At 38.3% G+C, this 18436-nt stretch overlaps 1 protein-coding gene across 1 annotated transcript in view; it reads left to right on the top strand.

Moving 5' to 3' along the window:
* LOC103178691 (transformation/transcription domain-associated protein) overlaps positions 1-18436 on the top strand; it is a 131383-nt gene that overhangs the window by 92418 nt on the left and 20529 nt on the right. The window contains exons 57-64 of the mRNA XM_042341166.1: positions 532-797; positions 3558-3658; positions 6599-6800; positions 7890-8054; positions 12868-12958; positions 15004-15203; positions 15694-15699; positions 17368-17629. Of these exons, the coding sequence (XP_042197100.1) occupies positions 532-797; positions 3558-3658; positions 6599-6800; positions 7890-8054; positions 12868-12958; positions 15004-15203; positions 15694-15699; positions 17368-17629 (1293 nt within the window). The remainder of the gene's footprint in view (positions 1-531; positions 798-3557; positions 3659-6598; positions 6801-7889; positions 8055-12867; positions 12959-15003; positions 15204-15693; positions 15700-17367; positions 17630-18436) is intronic.

Here is an 18436-nt window from a genome sequence, read left to right as displayed (position 1 = left end):
TAAAATTTGTTGCAGTCCTTTAAATTACAAGTGCTTGTGAAGTCGATCTGTAAAATCAAATCTAAGTTAACTTTTTTAAAACATTTTCTGTGATCAGATTCTTCACCTTTCTCTTCCCCCCCACCACCACCCCCAATATATCAATAGGGAAAATGGTTGGAAAATATTATTGAGCCATCAATAACCATGTCACAAGGATTTTATAGAATTGTGTTAATTCTGCTCCATTCACTACCACTGGATATTTTCATTATTTTTTAAAATGCTCCCAATATTTTAAGTGAATGAACATTTTCAAATGGCAGACAATAGATTCCACACCATATTTTGCTCATTCTAGTATGTCCTGGTATGCCATTCTTAGAAGGTATCATTCATTTAACATAGTTCTCTGGGATATGAAACTGAATTATAACATGCCACCAATGTAACTCATTCACAAAATGTCTTTAAATGGGCTTCAAAATCTTAGCTTTATAAAATGTTAAAATAATTGACTGTGTTAATTCTTCTTTTTCTTTTTCTTTAAAGCAATTGTGGCAGCCTATGAAAACAGTTCTCAGCATGACCCCAACTCAAATAATGCAATGTTGGGCGTTCACGCATCTGCTTCAGCCATTATCCAGTATGGGAAGATTGCCCGTAAGCAGGGCCTGGTGAATGTGGCATTAGATATACTCAGCCGTATCCATACTATTCCAACTGTGCCCATTGTGGACTGTTTTCAGAAGATTCGCCAACAAGTAAAGTGTTACCTACAGCAGGCTGGAGTTATGGGAAAGAACGAATGCATGCAGGTATGCAGCACAGCCATTCCTTCAAAACAGAGGGGATGTTGGTTGGTTCATTTGCAGTGCTCTTGCTTCTGGTCCAGACCTTGTGCCTTCAAGTTCATGAGGGAGACTTCAGTTTACCTCCATTTTGACACACCACAACTTGCTCCCTGTTCTTTGACTGGAGACATCTGCCTCCTGGATAATGAAGATCATGCTGTTCATGGCATACATTAGGGGTGAACCCTGATGTTCTTTAAAATGCTCTGTCAAGACTAAACTCACAGTAATCTACATCAGGTATTACCTGAAAGGGTAGTGGAAGCCGATTCGATAACAACTTTTTAAGAGAGAAGTAGATAATTATTTGGGGAGAACAAGTTTGCAGCGCTATGGGGTGAGAGTGGGGCAATGGAATTGATCTGGATAGCTCTTTTCAAAGAGCCGGATAATGCTGCATAATTTTATGATTCTATTCTATGATTCTCCTTCTGTGCTGCATGATTCTATGATAAATTCTATGATAAATCCTTAGGATTTATCAGCCTATCAAAATATGAACTTCAGAACATTTTATTAAGTTCACAAGACATTAATCGTTTGAATTAAAAATGATTCTGCAATATCATATTGTGATAGGCAAATCTCTATGGGTGATATCCTGATTAAAATGGAACTGTTTCAAAAGTCTCAATCCCTATAAAAACAACTATTTTTCAAATATATTTGTATAACTATTAATGCAGCACAAACTGAAGCCATGATTTTTATACAAATTAGAAACTGCATCATGATTCGATTAGAGCACAGTTTGATAAATTTCTCATTAGATGTCATTTGTCTTTTGTAGGATCTCTGGGCAAATTCTACTCTTTAAGCTTGTATTAGTTCCGCCAACTGAAAAAAAGGGCATTTAATGTCATTCAGATCATGCATAACTAAAATCTTCCATAGGTTGAACCTTTTTTAACTCCTCTTCGGAGACTGCGATTTGAAAATGGATATCAGATATGTACTCATAGTAAATCCCAATCCTTCCTCTAATTCCTAAAACCTACTCAGAAAAAGATTAATCCACAAACTAAGTCTGAGCTTTCCACTCCTTGACTACATGTTAATCTGACAGGGAGAAATCCTTGACTTTTGAAATATCAGATAGCCGGATTTTTGGCTCTTAAGTATTTGGTTCAGTTTTCAGATCTTTCTTCACAATTCTCCTGAAGTGACTAAAGCTATCACAACGTTCAGAAACTGACATGGAAATGATACTCTGGAATACAATAGAAACTGATTTCTTTTTTTTATTAGTCAGTTCTAGTCTTCAAATTTACTCCCAGTATCAGTGTTTAATCCAAGTCGACTACACTCCACCCTCATTACAGGATGACTCCTCCCCCTCCCCCCATTTGTATTTTTTAGTGAATTTATCTTAAATTTGACACAAAATGAAAAGGAAGGTAGTGTTACAATGGAGAACTTCTATTATTTTTAGGAGTGGGGGACGAGAAAGAGAACTTATAATAAGTAGAAGTATATGTATTCTTAAAAATGACTCTTTCAAATGACTCTTTGAAAGATTTTGGATTCAAAATGGAATTTGTGTAATTGAAGTATTTATTTTTTTGAGAGTATAACTCCCTCCCTTCCCCCCCCCCGCCGACAAAAAAAGGATCATTACTCCAGGGATTCTGAAACTATCTGATCCTTTAGGGTCTGTCTTGAGCTAATCCTATTATATGTTTTGGTGAGAAGTTGCAATTTAGAAAAAAATCGATACGAAATGGATTGTGTTTTTGAAATGTTTTGTTCTCTCATTTTTTCCAAATGATCCCATTGACCTTTGAAGTGTCGTCGGTCATCGAAGACTAGCTCCAGTGTAGGAGTATTTTCACATTCAGTCGTCTCTGACATTGAACTGCTCTGACTGTTTGTTAGATCACAGGTTATCCAGCATCTCCAGCACTTGTAAGAACGACAATTCTGGCCAGAGTAATATGAAAAATCAGGCAATTGCAGCTTGTGAAAAGGAATGCATTTCAGCGTTGGAGAAACCTAGTTGCTATTGATGGCATTTTTGGCATCTGTTTTGTCGTGGTCTAAAGTAACTTTTCTCACTACAGGGGACGTGTGTAATTTCTTGCCTTTGCTTCTTAGCTTAGCTATAAATAAAAGGCAGTGTTGCTTGGATTAAAGAGGTCAGAATTTGATGTTAGTTGCTAAATGACGATTTGAAGGGCGAACATGTTTTTTATATCTGCAAAATCATTTTTCAATTTGCAAGACATTTTGGGTGCAGCTCCACTACTTTTGAGGCGAGTACTGAAGGCACTGTAAATGTAGTTTGTCAGAAGGACCATCTAATTTTTTTGTTGACGAATACAAATTCTACTACAGTATTATTTCTATTATAGCTGTTTCTTAAACTACATGAGGAATCACCCTTTTACAAATGCCATGAAAAGTTGGAAAAACTTGAATGTTGTATGAAATTTAATTTTAATAAATATAAGATCCTCCTTGTATCCAGAATAATATGAACCCAGGGATTACAAGTGTTCGCTACCGTGTTTTGTACTATGAAATTATAATTTATTGAGAATCGGTTTTAGTCTGGTAGTGGATTAAGAGATTGTCGGATAAAGGCTGCTGTGCAGAACCTGATCTCGAAAGTTACTAATGTAGCTGTCTTGCTCTTGAAAGGTCCTTTGTAAAATAATATAATGTCAGAGTTTGATAAATAGGTCACTACATCTTGCATTCAATTTTTGACTTTGTTCCACGCAGGGTTTGGAGGTTATTGAATCTACAAATCTGAAGTACTTCACAAAGGAGATGACAGCTGAATTCTATGCACTCAAAGGGATGTTCCTTGCTCAGATTAATAAGTATGTACATAATTTGTTGCAGTTCTTGATCTTATTTTTTCCATTACACAGTATTTCTGTCCCACTATAATTGGAAGATCGGGACAGCAACAACAACAACAACAAAATTATATTTGTAAAGCGCCTTTCACATCAGGAGGACGTCCCAAGGACAGTCGGAGCTTAGATGTGTTCTCCTCACTTGGTGTAGCTCTTTCTGGTTTGTGGCCAGAATGACAGTCTTTGATGCATTTAATTTACTTTCATAAAGAGGTCTATCCAGCAGCCTAACTGATAACTGGGATATGTGTCCTTGGAGGGAGGGGAGTCTGAATGATTGTTAGGTTTTTGTGTTGTTGTTGTTGAAACTGAGTCTTTTCAGCATACATTCAGTATTAATCAGGCTATTAGCTTAGCCCATGATTTATTCTATTCTCTGTCTTCTTGCTTGATTAAAATTTAATTTAATTAAGCTTTATCTATGGCTAGAAAGTGAAATGTCTATCTAGCTGAAATCACTTGGCAAGCAGAGGTATACAGAATTCTGAGCGGATTACAGATGCCATCAAATTGTTTGCTTCACACAGTCTGCATATAAAAAATATTTAAGTAAATATTGTGTATTAACCTTAGTTTTCCAGACACAAGCATGATTTGTGGTATTTTCTCTTGCTCTTCTCCCCTGGCCCCATCTTGTGTTTTTTGTAAATAATTCTATGCTTACCACTTTGCCTTATTTTCTGTGCCTCTTGGTTTCTGCTGACCGGACTTGCTGATACATGTCATATTTATATTACTTAGTAAACCTGGGAAAGCGATGTAAGAAAGTAAGAAAGTGGAATTGTGGAAAGTGTGACTGTATTTACACTGGCTAATACTATAACACATAATCGAATTGTAAATATCAATGTTGCATAATGCAAAACTGGATAGATGATCCGACCTGGGTACACAATCTAGTCTTTTGCTAAATGGTGAGCTCTGCAGTGTCACTGACTGATTTGACCTCTTATCCCTTCCTAAGAAGGAGTTGGAAGTGTGGTTAAAATCCATTCCTCCAAACCTTTCATTGTGGGAATCAAGGTGAGTGCGATGTCTCAGAGTGATCGATAATGCACAAGAGCTCTGTGTTTGGAGATTTTTGAGCACTCACTCACGCACAGCTCTGCTGACTGGTATTGTATTTTAATGTTGATGGTGGCACTGTCTGAATGTAGTGTAAACTTAGTACAAGATAGGAAGAGAGCAGAAACTTTTTCAGGACTGGCAAATTGACTTCACAATTATGACACGTAGTTTCAGTCCAGATGAATATGAAGTCATAGTTGAAAAAATCCTTGAAAAAGTACCAATCTACATCAATTCAGAAATTGCTTGTATTTTGCTTGATTGTATTTAAAATGGCTTTCTAAAAGCTTTTAAAACTTTTGAATGTGTTTAATAATTAAAGCTGCTAAAGGCATTGTAGCAGCTAATGTATGGTTTACGGTCTCTCTATTTGGGAAGATCTTTTCATTTGATAACTTTGCGTGGGAAATCATGACTCCCGTAAGCTCCAAGACTTCTGTATTGCTGCTGTTTTCAGGTTCATTGAGCCTCGGTGGTCAGGTGGTAATCAATCACCCTGGGTCTAAGTAAGACAGAAACATGTATATTTTAAACGCACCACGTACATTTTTAAAAATGTATGTTTTTCAAAATGTTAACACATTTGGTAGAATAACAAGCCAAATGTTCTAAATACAAATATGGTCAGCACTTGTAGAATACGTGCGATATTCTTTAGGAAATCACATTCTGAGTGCCTGCGGTTATTCACCAGTTGATTTTGATATTGGTTCATGTCTGGTGAAGGAGAGACCTGCTGAGATTGTTATTTTGGATCAGGTTTCATGTTGCTTTTTACACATTTACATGAAAAAAACAGCATTGCTTGATGTTCGGAAAAGCTTTTTTTTAGAATAGACATTTTTTAGTGACATTGAAAATGAGCGCAAGCGATTTATGGTTCTGCACTATTTTAACTCTAGGTACGTGCAGTATTGAGATTCTCACAGATCAGATTTCTGGTCCACATATTGATGTAGCCTACATCAGGATTAATTTATTCAAAAGTACCAGAAAACTAATAAAGAGCCTCTTGGCATTTGAGCTGTTGTGGTTTTTGGATCACTACATTATTGTGTGCTCTTTTACAACCCAAATTTAGCCTGTTTGACATCTTCAGAATTCATCTAATCAATGCATAGCTAGTTTGCCAGGAAACATTGGGTTTGCCTCGTCATTTTAAACAAAATATATTTTTAAAAACTGTCCCTATTTAATCTCTGTTGCTCAAATTTTGCTCAAATGGGTTTCATTGATACTTTGATAACCATAGAACAAAAGGAAAATTTGATTTGACTGCAGTTATTTATCACTTAAATTCTTGCTTTGTGTTTTATGATCGACCAAACCAATACAATGGATTTAATAGTGATCCAAAATCTCAGAATTACAAAGTTATTTTGTCTGTGTGAAGGATCACCTGTAAACACTTAAGAAAGACTTGCAGATATGTAAGAGCCGGAAGCAGTACCCATATGCAATATGATACATTTGGTCAGGCAACTGTGAAAAAGATGGCTGATTGTAATTGATATGTTGAGTGGTGGAAATTTACATGGGAAAATAATTAATGTTTGAATTGGGATTATTTGGACAGTGTAGTGGGCCTCTGGTGGGCAGCTACAAGGCATGGATCTTCTTTGGGACAGGGATGTTATGTTTGCTTCAGAAAAATGGGCTGTCCATGATAACTGCCTACATTCACTACACTTGACTGGTTTGAAATGCTCTGACTTGATGACTTCCTTTTTTCCTCTTCTATGATGATTAATGCATTGGAAAGATTTGGGGGGGAATTTGGTGCAGTATATTCAAAATCTATGCTTGAATCAAGTTTATTATTTATATAAACAGATCTGAAGAAGCAAACAAAGCCTTTTCTGCAGCTGTTCAGATGCATGACGTGCTTGTAAAAGCCTGGGCAATGTGGGGTGACTATCTGGAGAACATTTTTGTCAAAGAAAGACAGCTTCACCTTGGTGTATCTGCCATTACCTGCTACCTGCATGCATGTCGCCATCAGAATGAGAGTAAATCAAGGAAGTATTTGGCAAAGGTGAGAATTATCGTGTTAATATGAGCTTCTTGCTGAAACTTTTAATGATGTCTTTATTGTACCTGATGCAGTCACTATCTGCCTCTATACCTATTGTAGTCACCGTGTCCACTGTACCTAATGCAATCACCTTCTTTCCTGTACCTGAAACAATCACTATCCGCACTGTACTGAATGCAATGTGCACTGTAAGTAATGTGGTTGCTGTTTGCACTGTATCTGATGCAGTCACCATATGCACCAAATCTAATGAAATCTCTACCTGTTGTGACCGCTGTCTATACTGTACCTACTGCGGCCGTTGTCTGTAGTGTATCTAGTGCTCCCACTGCCCATGTTTTCACTGTATCTATGCATTAACTAAACATACTTGTGTGGTGGGGATGTACATTATGGATTGGGTTTCTTCCTTATTCTGTCTTCACTGTGTCCAAGGTTTCATCTAATGTGATTCATCTCCTGAGCTTTAGTAAACTGTCAGGTTAGATCGCCATTTAAAAGTTTTCCGTGACACATTGCCATTTCTGAGTCATTTTAATGCATACTGTTGGCATTTGCAAGAGCAGAAAGTACTCCTCCTAGACATTCCTTTCCTTTTAATGCCACATTTATCCTACATTTCAGACTTGGGAAGCCTCAATTATTTTTCTGCTCCAAAATGGCATTTTCCCTGTGCCGAGGAGAGCATTGTGCGTCTAGTTCTTAAAGCATATTCGGAATTCTGCTAACCGCCCCCAGAATGCTGTTAGTTTTATATTATCGAAGAACTGGGAGGGCATTCGGCACTTTTATTACATTCAAAAATATTACCTTTATTAGGTGGAGTCCAAATTGATTTTCCTAGTGTAGGAGACTTAATGTTAGATGCCCAAGTGAAGGATTTCAAAAAAACGTGTCGTTTAGTGCAGAGATGCTGGGTATTGGTGTGCTTAAAATTCAGTGCCAGGAGAAGGGGTGGATATGTGTTGGTGCAGTGTTGTGTCGTAGCACTCAGGTACAACGACAGACCATTACAATCCTGATTCAACAGACTGGGCAAGATGTAACCCATTAAAAGTTAACGGATTCATTTCTGTCTGCTTTCCTCAGGTTCTTTGGCTACTGAGTTTTGATGACGAAAAGAACACCCTAGCGGATGCAGTCGACAAGTATTGCATTGGTGTCCCACCCATTCAGTGGCTCGCTTGGATCCCACAGCTGTTGACCTGCTTGGTTGGCTCAGAGGGCAAACTCCTTCTCAACCTCATCAGTCAGGTCAGTACAATATATGTCATGTTGAAGGCTCAAAACTGTAATCAGTGATATTTTTTTCATTTTCGGGACTGGATTTGACAAGATTTTGTACAGTGGGTTGATTGGTCAATTTGTTTTCAGAATGCATAAATAATAATACATTTGCAAGGCTCGTTTATTTCGATAAAATCGGTGTAAGTGTGTGTAAAGACAATGGGTTAATGTTCTGTCCCTTGCACATTCCCAGGCACCTGCTTGCTTCTCTCCCCCCAGCACAGCTCACTAGTGCCATTTTGTAAGGTCACAAAATGATATTCAATAATGAAATGGATGTGCACATCTTGACCCTTTAAAGTAAAAAATTAAAGAATCAGTTAACAAACCACAGTCAGGTTTTAGTTCTGAGAATTAATATTAAGATTGGCACCAATGATGCGCTGCATACTAGAGTTCTTGCCATAGGGGTGTTGTAGGGGCAGTGTGTGTATGTGTGTTGAAGTCATGAGGAATTTTAAACAACAGCTCCTGAAGCTGGAACAACACATTTGAATTGTTTTTCAAGCAGCCAAACTTATTTTACATTTTTAACCATTATTAAACTGAAATCTCCCAGCTAAGAGGGGGGAGGTGAGAGGTAGGTCACAAGAGCTTTTAAGCAACTTCTGTCACAAAAGTTCTCATTGTAGATAAAGTAATATTTTAATTAGCTTTTTAAAAATCATTGTTATCCTTCCTCCACAAAGAATACTCAACAGGGCACTGTAACATACTGAGTATATTCCATGTACAGACGTGAATGGCTGATTTAAGACAGAATTTGGAGTCTTAAAAACTATGGTCCATCTCCCTCCTGATGAATTTCCCCTCCACTTAACTGCTCATTTTTCTATCACTTCCTTTTTCAGTGTAAATGAAATTTCAGGGTTCTATTAATGTCTCCCGATGGTATACAGCTTGTGTTGGGAATTGCTGTGAAACGCACAATATATAATGCTCCAAGGTACCACTGTATTGTCAAAAAATCCTAGAATTATAGTTGTTAGCTTTCTTTGTTAATAATCTGGAATTTGGTGGTATCTTCTTAAATATTTATGTACTTCATGACGATTGAAAAATGGATTTGATTCAATGTTTAAGTGTAAACCAATGTTTACAATCAAACTAATGGCTGTTTGTGGGATATTGCTGTGTGCAAATTGACTGCCGTGTTCACCCACAAACGTACACTTTACAGTAATTCTGTGAAGCACTTTTAAAATCTTTGGATAATATGATAAAGGGTTATATCAAATGCATAGATTATTGTGTGAATTATTTGAAAACTTACCAAGGAAATTTGCTATGATTTATGTACTTGTCAGTTTTCTTTTTAATAAAGCTAATGTTCTGTTATAAAATACATTTATATTAAGAAAGAGGATTAGAAAATAGGCGATGATAGAAAAAGACTTCTGAACTTTTGAATTCATTTTAAATTGGTGAGGCTGGAGATGCCCTTTCAGAACTGTACAGATCCTCCCATTTGCTCTTGGGAATAGTGTAAAAGATTTGAAGGCAGGAACATTATATTAAAGACTATTCAGCATTTCATTAGACATTCTCGGAATAGTCATTTTTTACCCTCATTGCAGTGTTCACAGTGTATAAGATTACACTATAATAGGCAAAGCAGCATGTAGTGTTGGGCGCACTGGGAATTGTGGCCTAATTTAAAGACTGGATGATGTCATTATGTCTTTTTTTCTCTTCAATTATCTGCATGACTGCTATGCTGATGCAGGTGTTTTTGCATTATGCCGATACTAAATTCTACAGAAATATGATAGCTGGATTTCAACAATTAATTGCTGACATGTCAAGTGGAAATATGACATTTAAGCATTTTAGCTGCAATGCTATGATTGAAGGTGTAAATTTAACTGGAAGGTAGAGAATAATGTAGCCCACTACACTGAAAATTTTGATGATGCATAAATTTCTGAAGCGATATGGTAATTTGCAGTTGGTCATGGGTTCCTATATATTACATTTAAAATGATTTCATTATCAAGGCAATACCAGCAGATAGAAAATCAAACGCAAAATACTGCAGATGTTGGAAATCTGAAACAAAAACAGAAGTCGCTGGGAACACTCAGCAGGTCAGGCAGCATTAATGGAGAAAGGAAAGTGAGTCAACATTTCGGGTCCACGACCCTTTGTCAGTTCTGAATGGGTCAATGGGGGAAAGTCGGCCAAGATATCTGATCTTGGGAAAGATGTACACGTGCACTCCTTGTGTATAATGTGAGACAAAATAAAACTAGTTCACTCTCAATGCTTGCATTTCTCTATTATGGAGACGTGCTTCTTCCTGATGTAGCAGTCGTGACACAAGTGATATTACCGACTGAGAGGATGTCCTCGAGATTGGGCTCCATTGAGTTGAACAGAAGATGGCAGATCTGCCCGACCCTGAAAAAGGCTAATAGCCACTAACATTTCTGCCTACTTGTTGGTTCTTGACCAGGCAACTGCAGATCAGCTTGCAGGCTATTTACATGTCGCTGCCTGTGTCTAAGGCAATGGAGTCGCTCCTGGACAAATGTGGATCCTTTGCTGTCATTGCTTTGTTGGACCAGCCTAGGGGCAGAAGAGGCAAATTGCAGCAAATTTGCAAAGGAGAAAATTCTTTGCTGCAAACAAATTTAAAATTTTGTAGCTGGGCAGTACATCTGATGTAGCAGGGTGAGGGGGGACCAAACAGAAAATGTTTCCAATCCTCTTCAATTCCTTTTGAGATGAAACGTAAGGTTATTCTGAATAGTGCATGCTCAGGGGATGATTATTTCAGTGAGTTGTCTCTGAAAAGAACTACTTGAGTTGATGTGTGTGGATTTTTAGCACATGGTTTTTGTTATGTAGCATATTTGGTGTTCCAATGCTTACCATGGCATTATTTGTAAAACAAAATTGCACAAGTGGTCAAAGTAACTTTTGTGACAGACAAAAATAGAATGTGTATAGTTGTACAGTAGTCTAAATTGTTGAGAGGTTTTAGATGTGGGCTATTGGGTAAATTATTTGATATTTTAGAGAAAACTCCTTGTTTTGCAACCAGTTAACAATATTTTGATGTGAGCAAATTCTCACAAGGAGCTTTCAAGCGTTACTGAGCTTCAAAGCTAAGCACTGTTCTAACTGGGGATTGCAATCCCTGGATTTCGGGAGCACCGTTATTATATGTGATGCCAGGATTCCCATATGGTAACTGTGCTTCTGAATTGCAATCCCTAGTTCTAACCTTGAATATTTTAATGCACCTCTTTGTAGTGTATTATTGTACAGCTGGGCAGACATGCATCTTTCTATGCACCAAATCATTCCTTTATATTGCCATCGAAATGAAAGATGTTTCTCGGAGTAAATAAAAGGAATGTGCTTTAGCTAATAAGTATTCGAGGTGAGTAAACAGCTCCGATCAACTGAGCACTTTTAAATTATGTTTATTTGGTGTTTTATTGCTGTTTTGAGTTACATCAATAACCATATACACTGGTATCAGTGGGAGGTTTTACAGCAGACGGCACTACCTTTTAATGGTTGTATTGAGTACTATGTGGCACTGTTTTGCTGATTTTGAGAAGAGTCAGAAAATCCCCACAGTCCAACTTACCAGAAGGATAAGAAAGGTTGAGTCCTGTAATTTTTCTGCGAGGAACTGCCTGTCACTGTAATGGCAAGATGGTTTGTATTATAGCGAGAATTGATAAAATGGCCTAGGACTGATTCATTTGACCTATTATGATCTTAGATATTTATGTTTTTTTTATATTGTTTAAAACTAATCATATCAAAAGATTCTACAGCTCTAAGTCAATGTAAAGCAAAAGGGAGCATCTGTAGCATCTGCACCCTTCTATTTCTTTCAATTTATTACAGAGTTATTAAAATAACTTTTAATACTTCACGGCGGATGCGAATCAGTTATTGGTATAAGAATGCCCTAAAATAAATCTTCAAATTATTATATTTGTAGTTTAAAGAAGCACCATATCTCATTATTTCATTTTATCACATCATATGCTAATGCTGTGTACTTTACACTTTTTTCCCTAAACTTGAATGTAATAGAATTAATAGCCTTCAGCTCCCCTCTCGACTCTCTACCCCCTCCTCGCTCCCTCCCTTCCCTCCCCTCACCCTGACCATTTCCCCCCTGCTCAGGTCCCGACCCAACTGTACAGCGCCATGGGACGTCCTCCCAACGTGAAAGGCGCTCTATAAATGCAATCTTGTTGTTGTTGTTCTATACGTCTCAAAGCACTTCACAGAATATACTGTAAAGTGAATTGACTGTATATTTGTGGGTGAAATGCGGCAACCAATTGCGCACAGCAGTGTCCCCCACAAACAATCGTGGATTGAAGTGACCAATTTATTATTGGGGTTTTTTTTTCTTGAGGGATTATTATTCTGATACATTAGTCATACTGCACCTAATATTTATACACTATATAACGATGTTAATTTGTTTGAAAAATCTGGGAATACACACACACAAATACACACCCACACTCATAAAATGCAATCTTCAGCAAAACAAAAGGATCAATACTTTTGCAAAATTGTGCAACAATTTTATGGTTTTACAATAAAACCATACCTTAAATGGTATTGCCTGTCCTAACTGTGCTCACAATTATGACAATGTAAGTGTTTTATTGCAAACAGTTTTGAATGGCTCTTTGTTTCTGCCTACACATCTAGGTTTTCATATTACTTCTTAGGCCTGACTTATTATTCGTAATAAATTGCAAGTCTTTGTGATTTCCCTTTTGTTTTGCTTTCAAAGGTTGGAAGAGTATATCCTCAAGCTGTCTATTTCCCAATCAGGACACTCTATTTGACATTGAAAATTGAGCAACGAGAACGCTACAAAAGTGGTAAGGTTCATTGAGCTTTTTGTCTTTGTGATGTGTCCAGCAATGAATTTCTATCGACCTGGATGGAATTGATAGTGGTGGGAGGGGGGAATGGAGGTTATAAATCGTTCAGTATTTTATGTTAAGCAGGGTAGAATGTAAGCTCTTATAAGAATTCGGGAGAATTCCAGCAGAGTAGGTTTTGAAGTTAACTAATTCAGTTGAAGCACAAAATGTTTTGCCTTTATAAAATGAAAACTAAAAGAAGTACAGCTGTATAGAATGCGCCATTTTGAAATAAAATTAAGGAAATTAAGACCAAACCTTCAATGGTTTCTAATTGATGTAGAGATTATTCTGAGGGTTATCACATGGGGCAGTTGTTTTGTTTCATTGTTATTCAAATTTGCGATGTTTTACTGTGCTGCCTGAAGAACTAATCGCTTTTTTAGAATCTTTGCTCTCTTCCTCCCATTAAGTAGTATTGTATGTATAATTATATCTACTCTGGAAAGATTAACTTATTAAATGACAATGGCTTTGTGCATGCTGGCCTGCAAATATGGGAGGGAAATGGAATAAATTCTTTGTATAGACAGCAGTGCCCTTTATTATTTCAGATGTATTACATTTATTCGGAACAAAGCTTTGAGAGTAAGGCTCTTGACTAATGGAGAATTTAGGTTATTAAATCAAAGAGAAAGCTTTACAGATAAGATGTCTGTCCTAGAATCACTTATATGTTTTGAATGTGAAAGTTGCTGGTTTGTATCTTGGTTCTTTGAGGTCTTGTACAGCATTCCTCAGGGCTCTGTCCTTGGTCCCCTCCTCTTCAATATCTATATGCTTCCTCTCTGTCACATCATCTGCAGACATGGGTTCAACTTCCATATGTATGCGGATGACACCCAACTCTACCTCTCTGCCTCCACTGTTGACTCCAGGACCACTGCTGTCCTGACAGAATGTCTGTCACACATCAAGTCCTGGATGAGAGCTAACTTTCTTCAGTTGAACCTCAACAAGACTGAGGCTCTCCTGATTGGCTCCCGTCAGCGCCTCCTCACCTCAGGCGCTGACAGCATCACCATTCATGGTTGCACACTCCACCTTGTTAAGCAAGTCCGGAACCTTGGGATCTTATTTGACCCTCAACTATCTTTTCTATCCCACATCTGCGCCATGACCCGCTCTGCCTTCTCCCACCTCCGCAACATCGCCCGGCTCCGACACTGTCTCACACCACAAACCGCCGAAACCCTCATACACGCCATCATTACATCGAAGCCTGACTATGCAAACTCACTGCTTGTCGGCCTCCCCAACTCCTCACTCCACAGGCTGCAGATCATCCAGAACTCTGCAGCCCATGTCCTCCCGCACTAGGCTCCATGACCCTATCACCCCCATCCTTGCCCAACTGCATTGGGTTGCCATCACACAGAGGATACAGTTCAAGATCCTGGTCCTCACCTTCAAAGCCCTCCGTGGTCTTGCTACCCCCTATCTCTGAGACCTCCTGACCCCCTACCACCCTGTTCACTCCCTCTGCTCAGTGGGCTCTGGCCTGCTTCACGTCCCCCGCCTCGCTCACTCCACTATTGGTGGGCGGGCCTTCCGCCACCTTCGAGACCCACCTCAAGACCCTCCTCTAGATCTCCCTGCTTCCCCCCCACTGACTCCACCCTCCCCCACCCCAATCCGTAACTCTGTCCAGCGCCTTGGGACGTGAAAGGCGCTATACAAATGTAAATTTGTTGTTTGTTGTTTTGAGGTGAAAACACGAATCCAATTAAATGATGTGCACTCCAGTTCTTTTTGGCAGTTTGGTGGCTTTGAATATAGTCTTTAGGCTTTTTTTTATCCTTAAAACTTTAACTGTACGATGTGTGTATAGTGTTTACACTATAGACGTGACTTATTTTTGTATATTCTTACATGTTTCGATAAACATGTTTCGTAGTTTATAAGGCAAACACTTGTTAAGGTTTGGGTATTCAGAACTGCTAACGAGGAATGTACATTTGAAGGAAATAGTAAGGATTCATCTTCTATCTTTGTTTCAGACTCTGGCCAGCAGCAGCCAGGTTCAGTCGGTGCACAGTCACACTCTGCTTCAGATCCTGGGCCAATACGAGCCACGGCACCCATGTGGCGCTGCAGTCGAATAATGCACATGCAGCGGGAATTGCACCCAACGCTGCTCTCCTCCTTGGAAGGCATCGTAGATCAAATGGTGTGGTTCCGTGAAAACTGGCACGAAGAGGTTTGCTGGCTATTTCTTCTAATAAATAATACTTACATTTGGTATTGTACCTCTCATGTCTGGAGGACGTCCTAAAGGACAGCACTTCTAACAATGCAGTATGTCCCTACCACAGCATTGGAGTGTCATCTTAGACAATGTGGATTCCAAGTCCAGACATGGGACTTGAACCCACAACCTTCTTACTCAGAGGCGAGAGTGTTGGCACCTGAGCAGGCTGGTACACTGCAGAGAAAGTATGATTGCCTTGACGCAGAGAGAACATCTAGTACATTGATTTGTCTGAAGACATTTTGCATTGATTAGTATGTTCAATTACTTCTTTACCATAAACTTGCTTTACATAGGTTGAAGTATCTGTATCATGGTGCATTCTTTAAATTCAGGATAAAACTTTTTTGTTGCTTTGATGATTTAACTTAATAACTCCTCTTTTTCTTCTTTTTCTCTTTTACCTCCTCATCACGCCACATCAAAATCACTGCCCTAGCTACAGGTGAATGACTCCCTAATGTTTTGAAAAGCTTTAAAACTAGTCCACTTGGTAACTAATGATGCCTTTCCCAGATGCACTACATTTGTAGTCCTAGTACTGATCCTTTGCTGGATTTTCAAAAAGCATCTCTTCTTCCCTATTCTCAAATTTTGAATTTTCTTCCAGTATTTCAGTACATCTCAGATGCATTGTATCTAATAAGAAGTCAGAGCACATCCATGTCTGGCAGTCAGAAGTGTAAGAAACTTAAGCCTGCCGATATGCTGTGTGACTGGTTTGTTTTGAGAGAAATTGCATACAGTTCCCTTTTCCTTTATTTTCAATAGTTTTTTTAAAAAAAAGCTGTTTATATTTCTCTAGTCAAATCTCTCTTTGTTTCGGTATTTGGACTGTTCAGGCTGTCACATTTGTTGCTCTGAATTATGGATGAATGAAGTGATCCCAGTTTCTCGATTCCAGTTAAATCTCACCCTGAGGATGTTTGCTTAATTCAGAACTGTTGGGGGATTTATACAGGTAGTGCAAGTCAACAGTTACTTAACTTACGCATTCTTGGTACGAAAAAGCTATTGATTCAGGTGACCTATATAACCAACTATAATGTACTTTTTTTCTATGGGGGAATCAAACTGTTTCAAATAACTAGAAAAAAATAATGTATTTATTGAAATGCCCATACCAGAATTGCAGAGGAGGAAAGTATTCCAAAGACCTATTAAAAACCCTATTAGTTTCCGTTACTTGTGTCCTTCAAACTAAGGCAACAATTTGCTGAATGCCCTTCCTCTCAAGTTATCTTACCCCATCTCTTCCTTAGGCGTAAGCTTTTTAATCCCCTTTAGATTGCAACAAATACGATTTGAGTGAAGTGTTTGTTATAATCTAATTTGGATTAAAATCATAACCGTGAAAAGAGTGGAACTTGCTGAGCTCCATGACCTAGATATAGAACAAGCAGGAAAAGGTCCACATGCCCATTTCTAAGATAATTTTCCTCCAATTATATATACCAACTATCCAACACTTGTCTTGCTGGCCATCCACTGCCCTTCCAGATTAGGTGAAAAACAGGGAGAGCCAAAATAAAATAAATCACCAAGGAAGGGACGCATGCAGTCTCAGAAATTCCTTCCCAAATCACAAAGAGCATACCAGTAGAGGACTGTCGTAGGAGGCTGCTCCAATTGGAACTACGTTGAGTGCTCAACCCCCGAGTGGAGGGTGTGGTGCTTATAGCTGTAGAACTGGAAAGGAATAGTCAGAACTCTTCCCAGCGTGCAATTAGTTAAAGAGCTGTATTCCTTCAATGTAACAGGACTTTAAGAAAAAACATGTTTTTAAACTGTTTGGCTTCATTTCAGCCAGGCAAAACTGCTTATGAAAGTGGTGTTTTTAAAATGCTGATCAACTCTGTTTTTGGAAATGTGGTTTCAACTGAACACACAAAGTTTTAGTCTGCAGCATAAGTTCTGCCTAATAGTTCAATTAGTAAAGGCCTGATTCAGTGTTGCCTTGACTGGTTTGCACAGGCTGTAGAATATAAATAAAACATGACATTAGATCTACTTCAGAAATAAATCTGGTTATAAAATTTTGCTCAAAAACCTATAGGAAAAACGGTTGCTCTTTGAATTCTCTCGTAATATCTAAATTCTTCTCAACATTTAGGTGCTGAGACAGCTGCAACAAGGTTTGGCAAAGTGTTATTCTGTGGCCTTTGAGAAGAGCGGGGCAGTCTCTGATGCTAAAATCACTCCTCACACGTTAAACTTTGTAAAGAAGCTCGTGAGCACTTTTGGAGTCGGCCTTGAAAATGTCTCCAACGTATCAACCATGTTTTCGAGTGCAGCCTCTGAGTCTCTGGCAAGGAGAGCTCAGGCCACAGCCCAAGACCCAGTCTTTCAGAAGCTCAAGGGCCAGTTTACAACAGGTGAGGATAATATTTATATTCACAACATGCCTGGGCAGGCATCATTTTGAAATATTTTGCAGAGTTTCACATTGGGTCCAGTGTTTTTTTTCTGTTTTGAAAAAGCAATATAAGCCAACATTTCCACTTTGCAAATATGGTGCTTTCATGTTATCGATCTTGAGTAAAGTAATCATGGTTGTAAGTGTAAAACAAATATTTTTGAAAAGATTGCATCGAACTAAATGAAAGGCAATTGGTAAAGTTCCTAAGGTTCCCAAAGCAATGGCTTTGCAAAGTTCACCAGGAACTATGCCAAAAAGAAAGGGCAGTGCATCTTTTTTTAAAAAAAATATGCTTTCTTGTTCCAGTGGTTCAGCTGGTATGAAATTAAGCTGTACAAATCAAGAAAATCCAAGGTTCAATTTCCCTTTCCTATGTTTAGGATTTTAACTGGGGCACTAAATCAATGTCACTGAGGTAATGAGGGAAAATTCAACAGCATACCCACTAATCATTTCTTTCCAATGACCCCTTGGAAAATGCACATGTGTGGACGTCAGGTTAGAACAGTATTGGGTTATACTGTGATGACCCCTGTCGTGCAATAGTCTTCCTACATTTATTGGTTGAAACAGAATGGACACTTAGTTGATGTACTGGAGAGCTGGGGTTGCCAGTGAAATTGTACCGAAAGTATCAGTCAATTTCTTTAAATAAAAGTAATGAGTCAGATAACAATTTTACATTTTATGGGTGGAATTACACCATATATCATACATTAGGAAGTAATTCAAATGAGAAGATCTCAGTGTAAATGAATGACAA

Source organism: Callorhinchus milii, unplaced genomic scaffold, assembly GCF_018977255.1.
Source record: "Callorhinchus milii isolate IMCB2004 unplaced genomic scaffold, IMCB_Cmil_1.0 Scaffold16, whole genome shotgun sequence".
In the NCBI taxonomy this organism is placed as follows: Eukaryota; Metazoa; Chordata; class Chondrichthyes; order Chimaeriformes; family Callorhinchidae; genus Callorhinchus; species Callorhinchus milii.
Note: the sequence above shows the minus strand (reverse complement) of the source record. Positions and strands in the feature narration are given on the sequence as shown.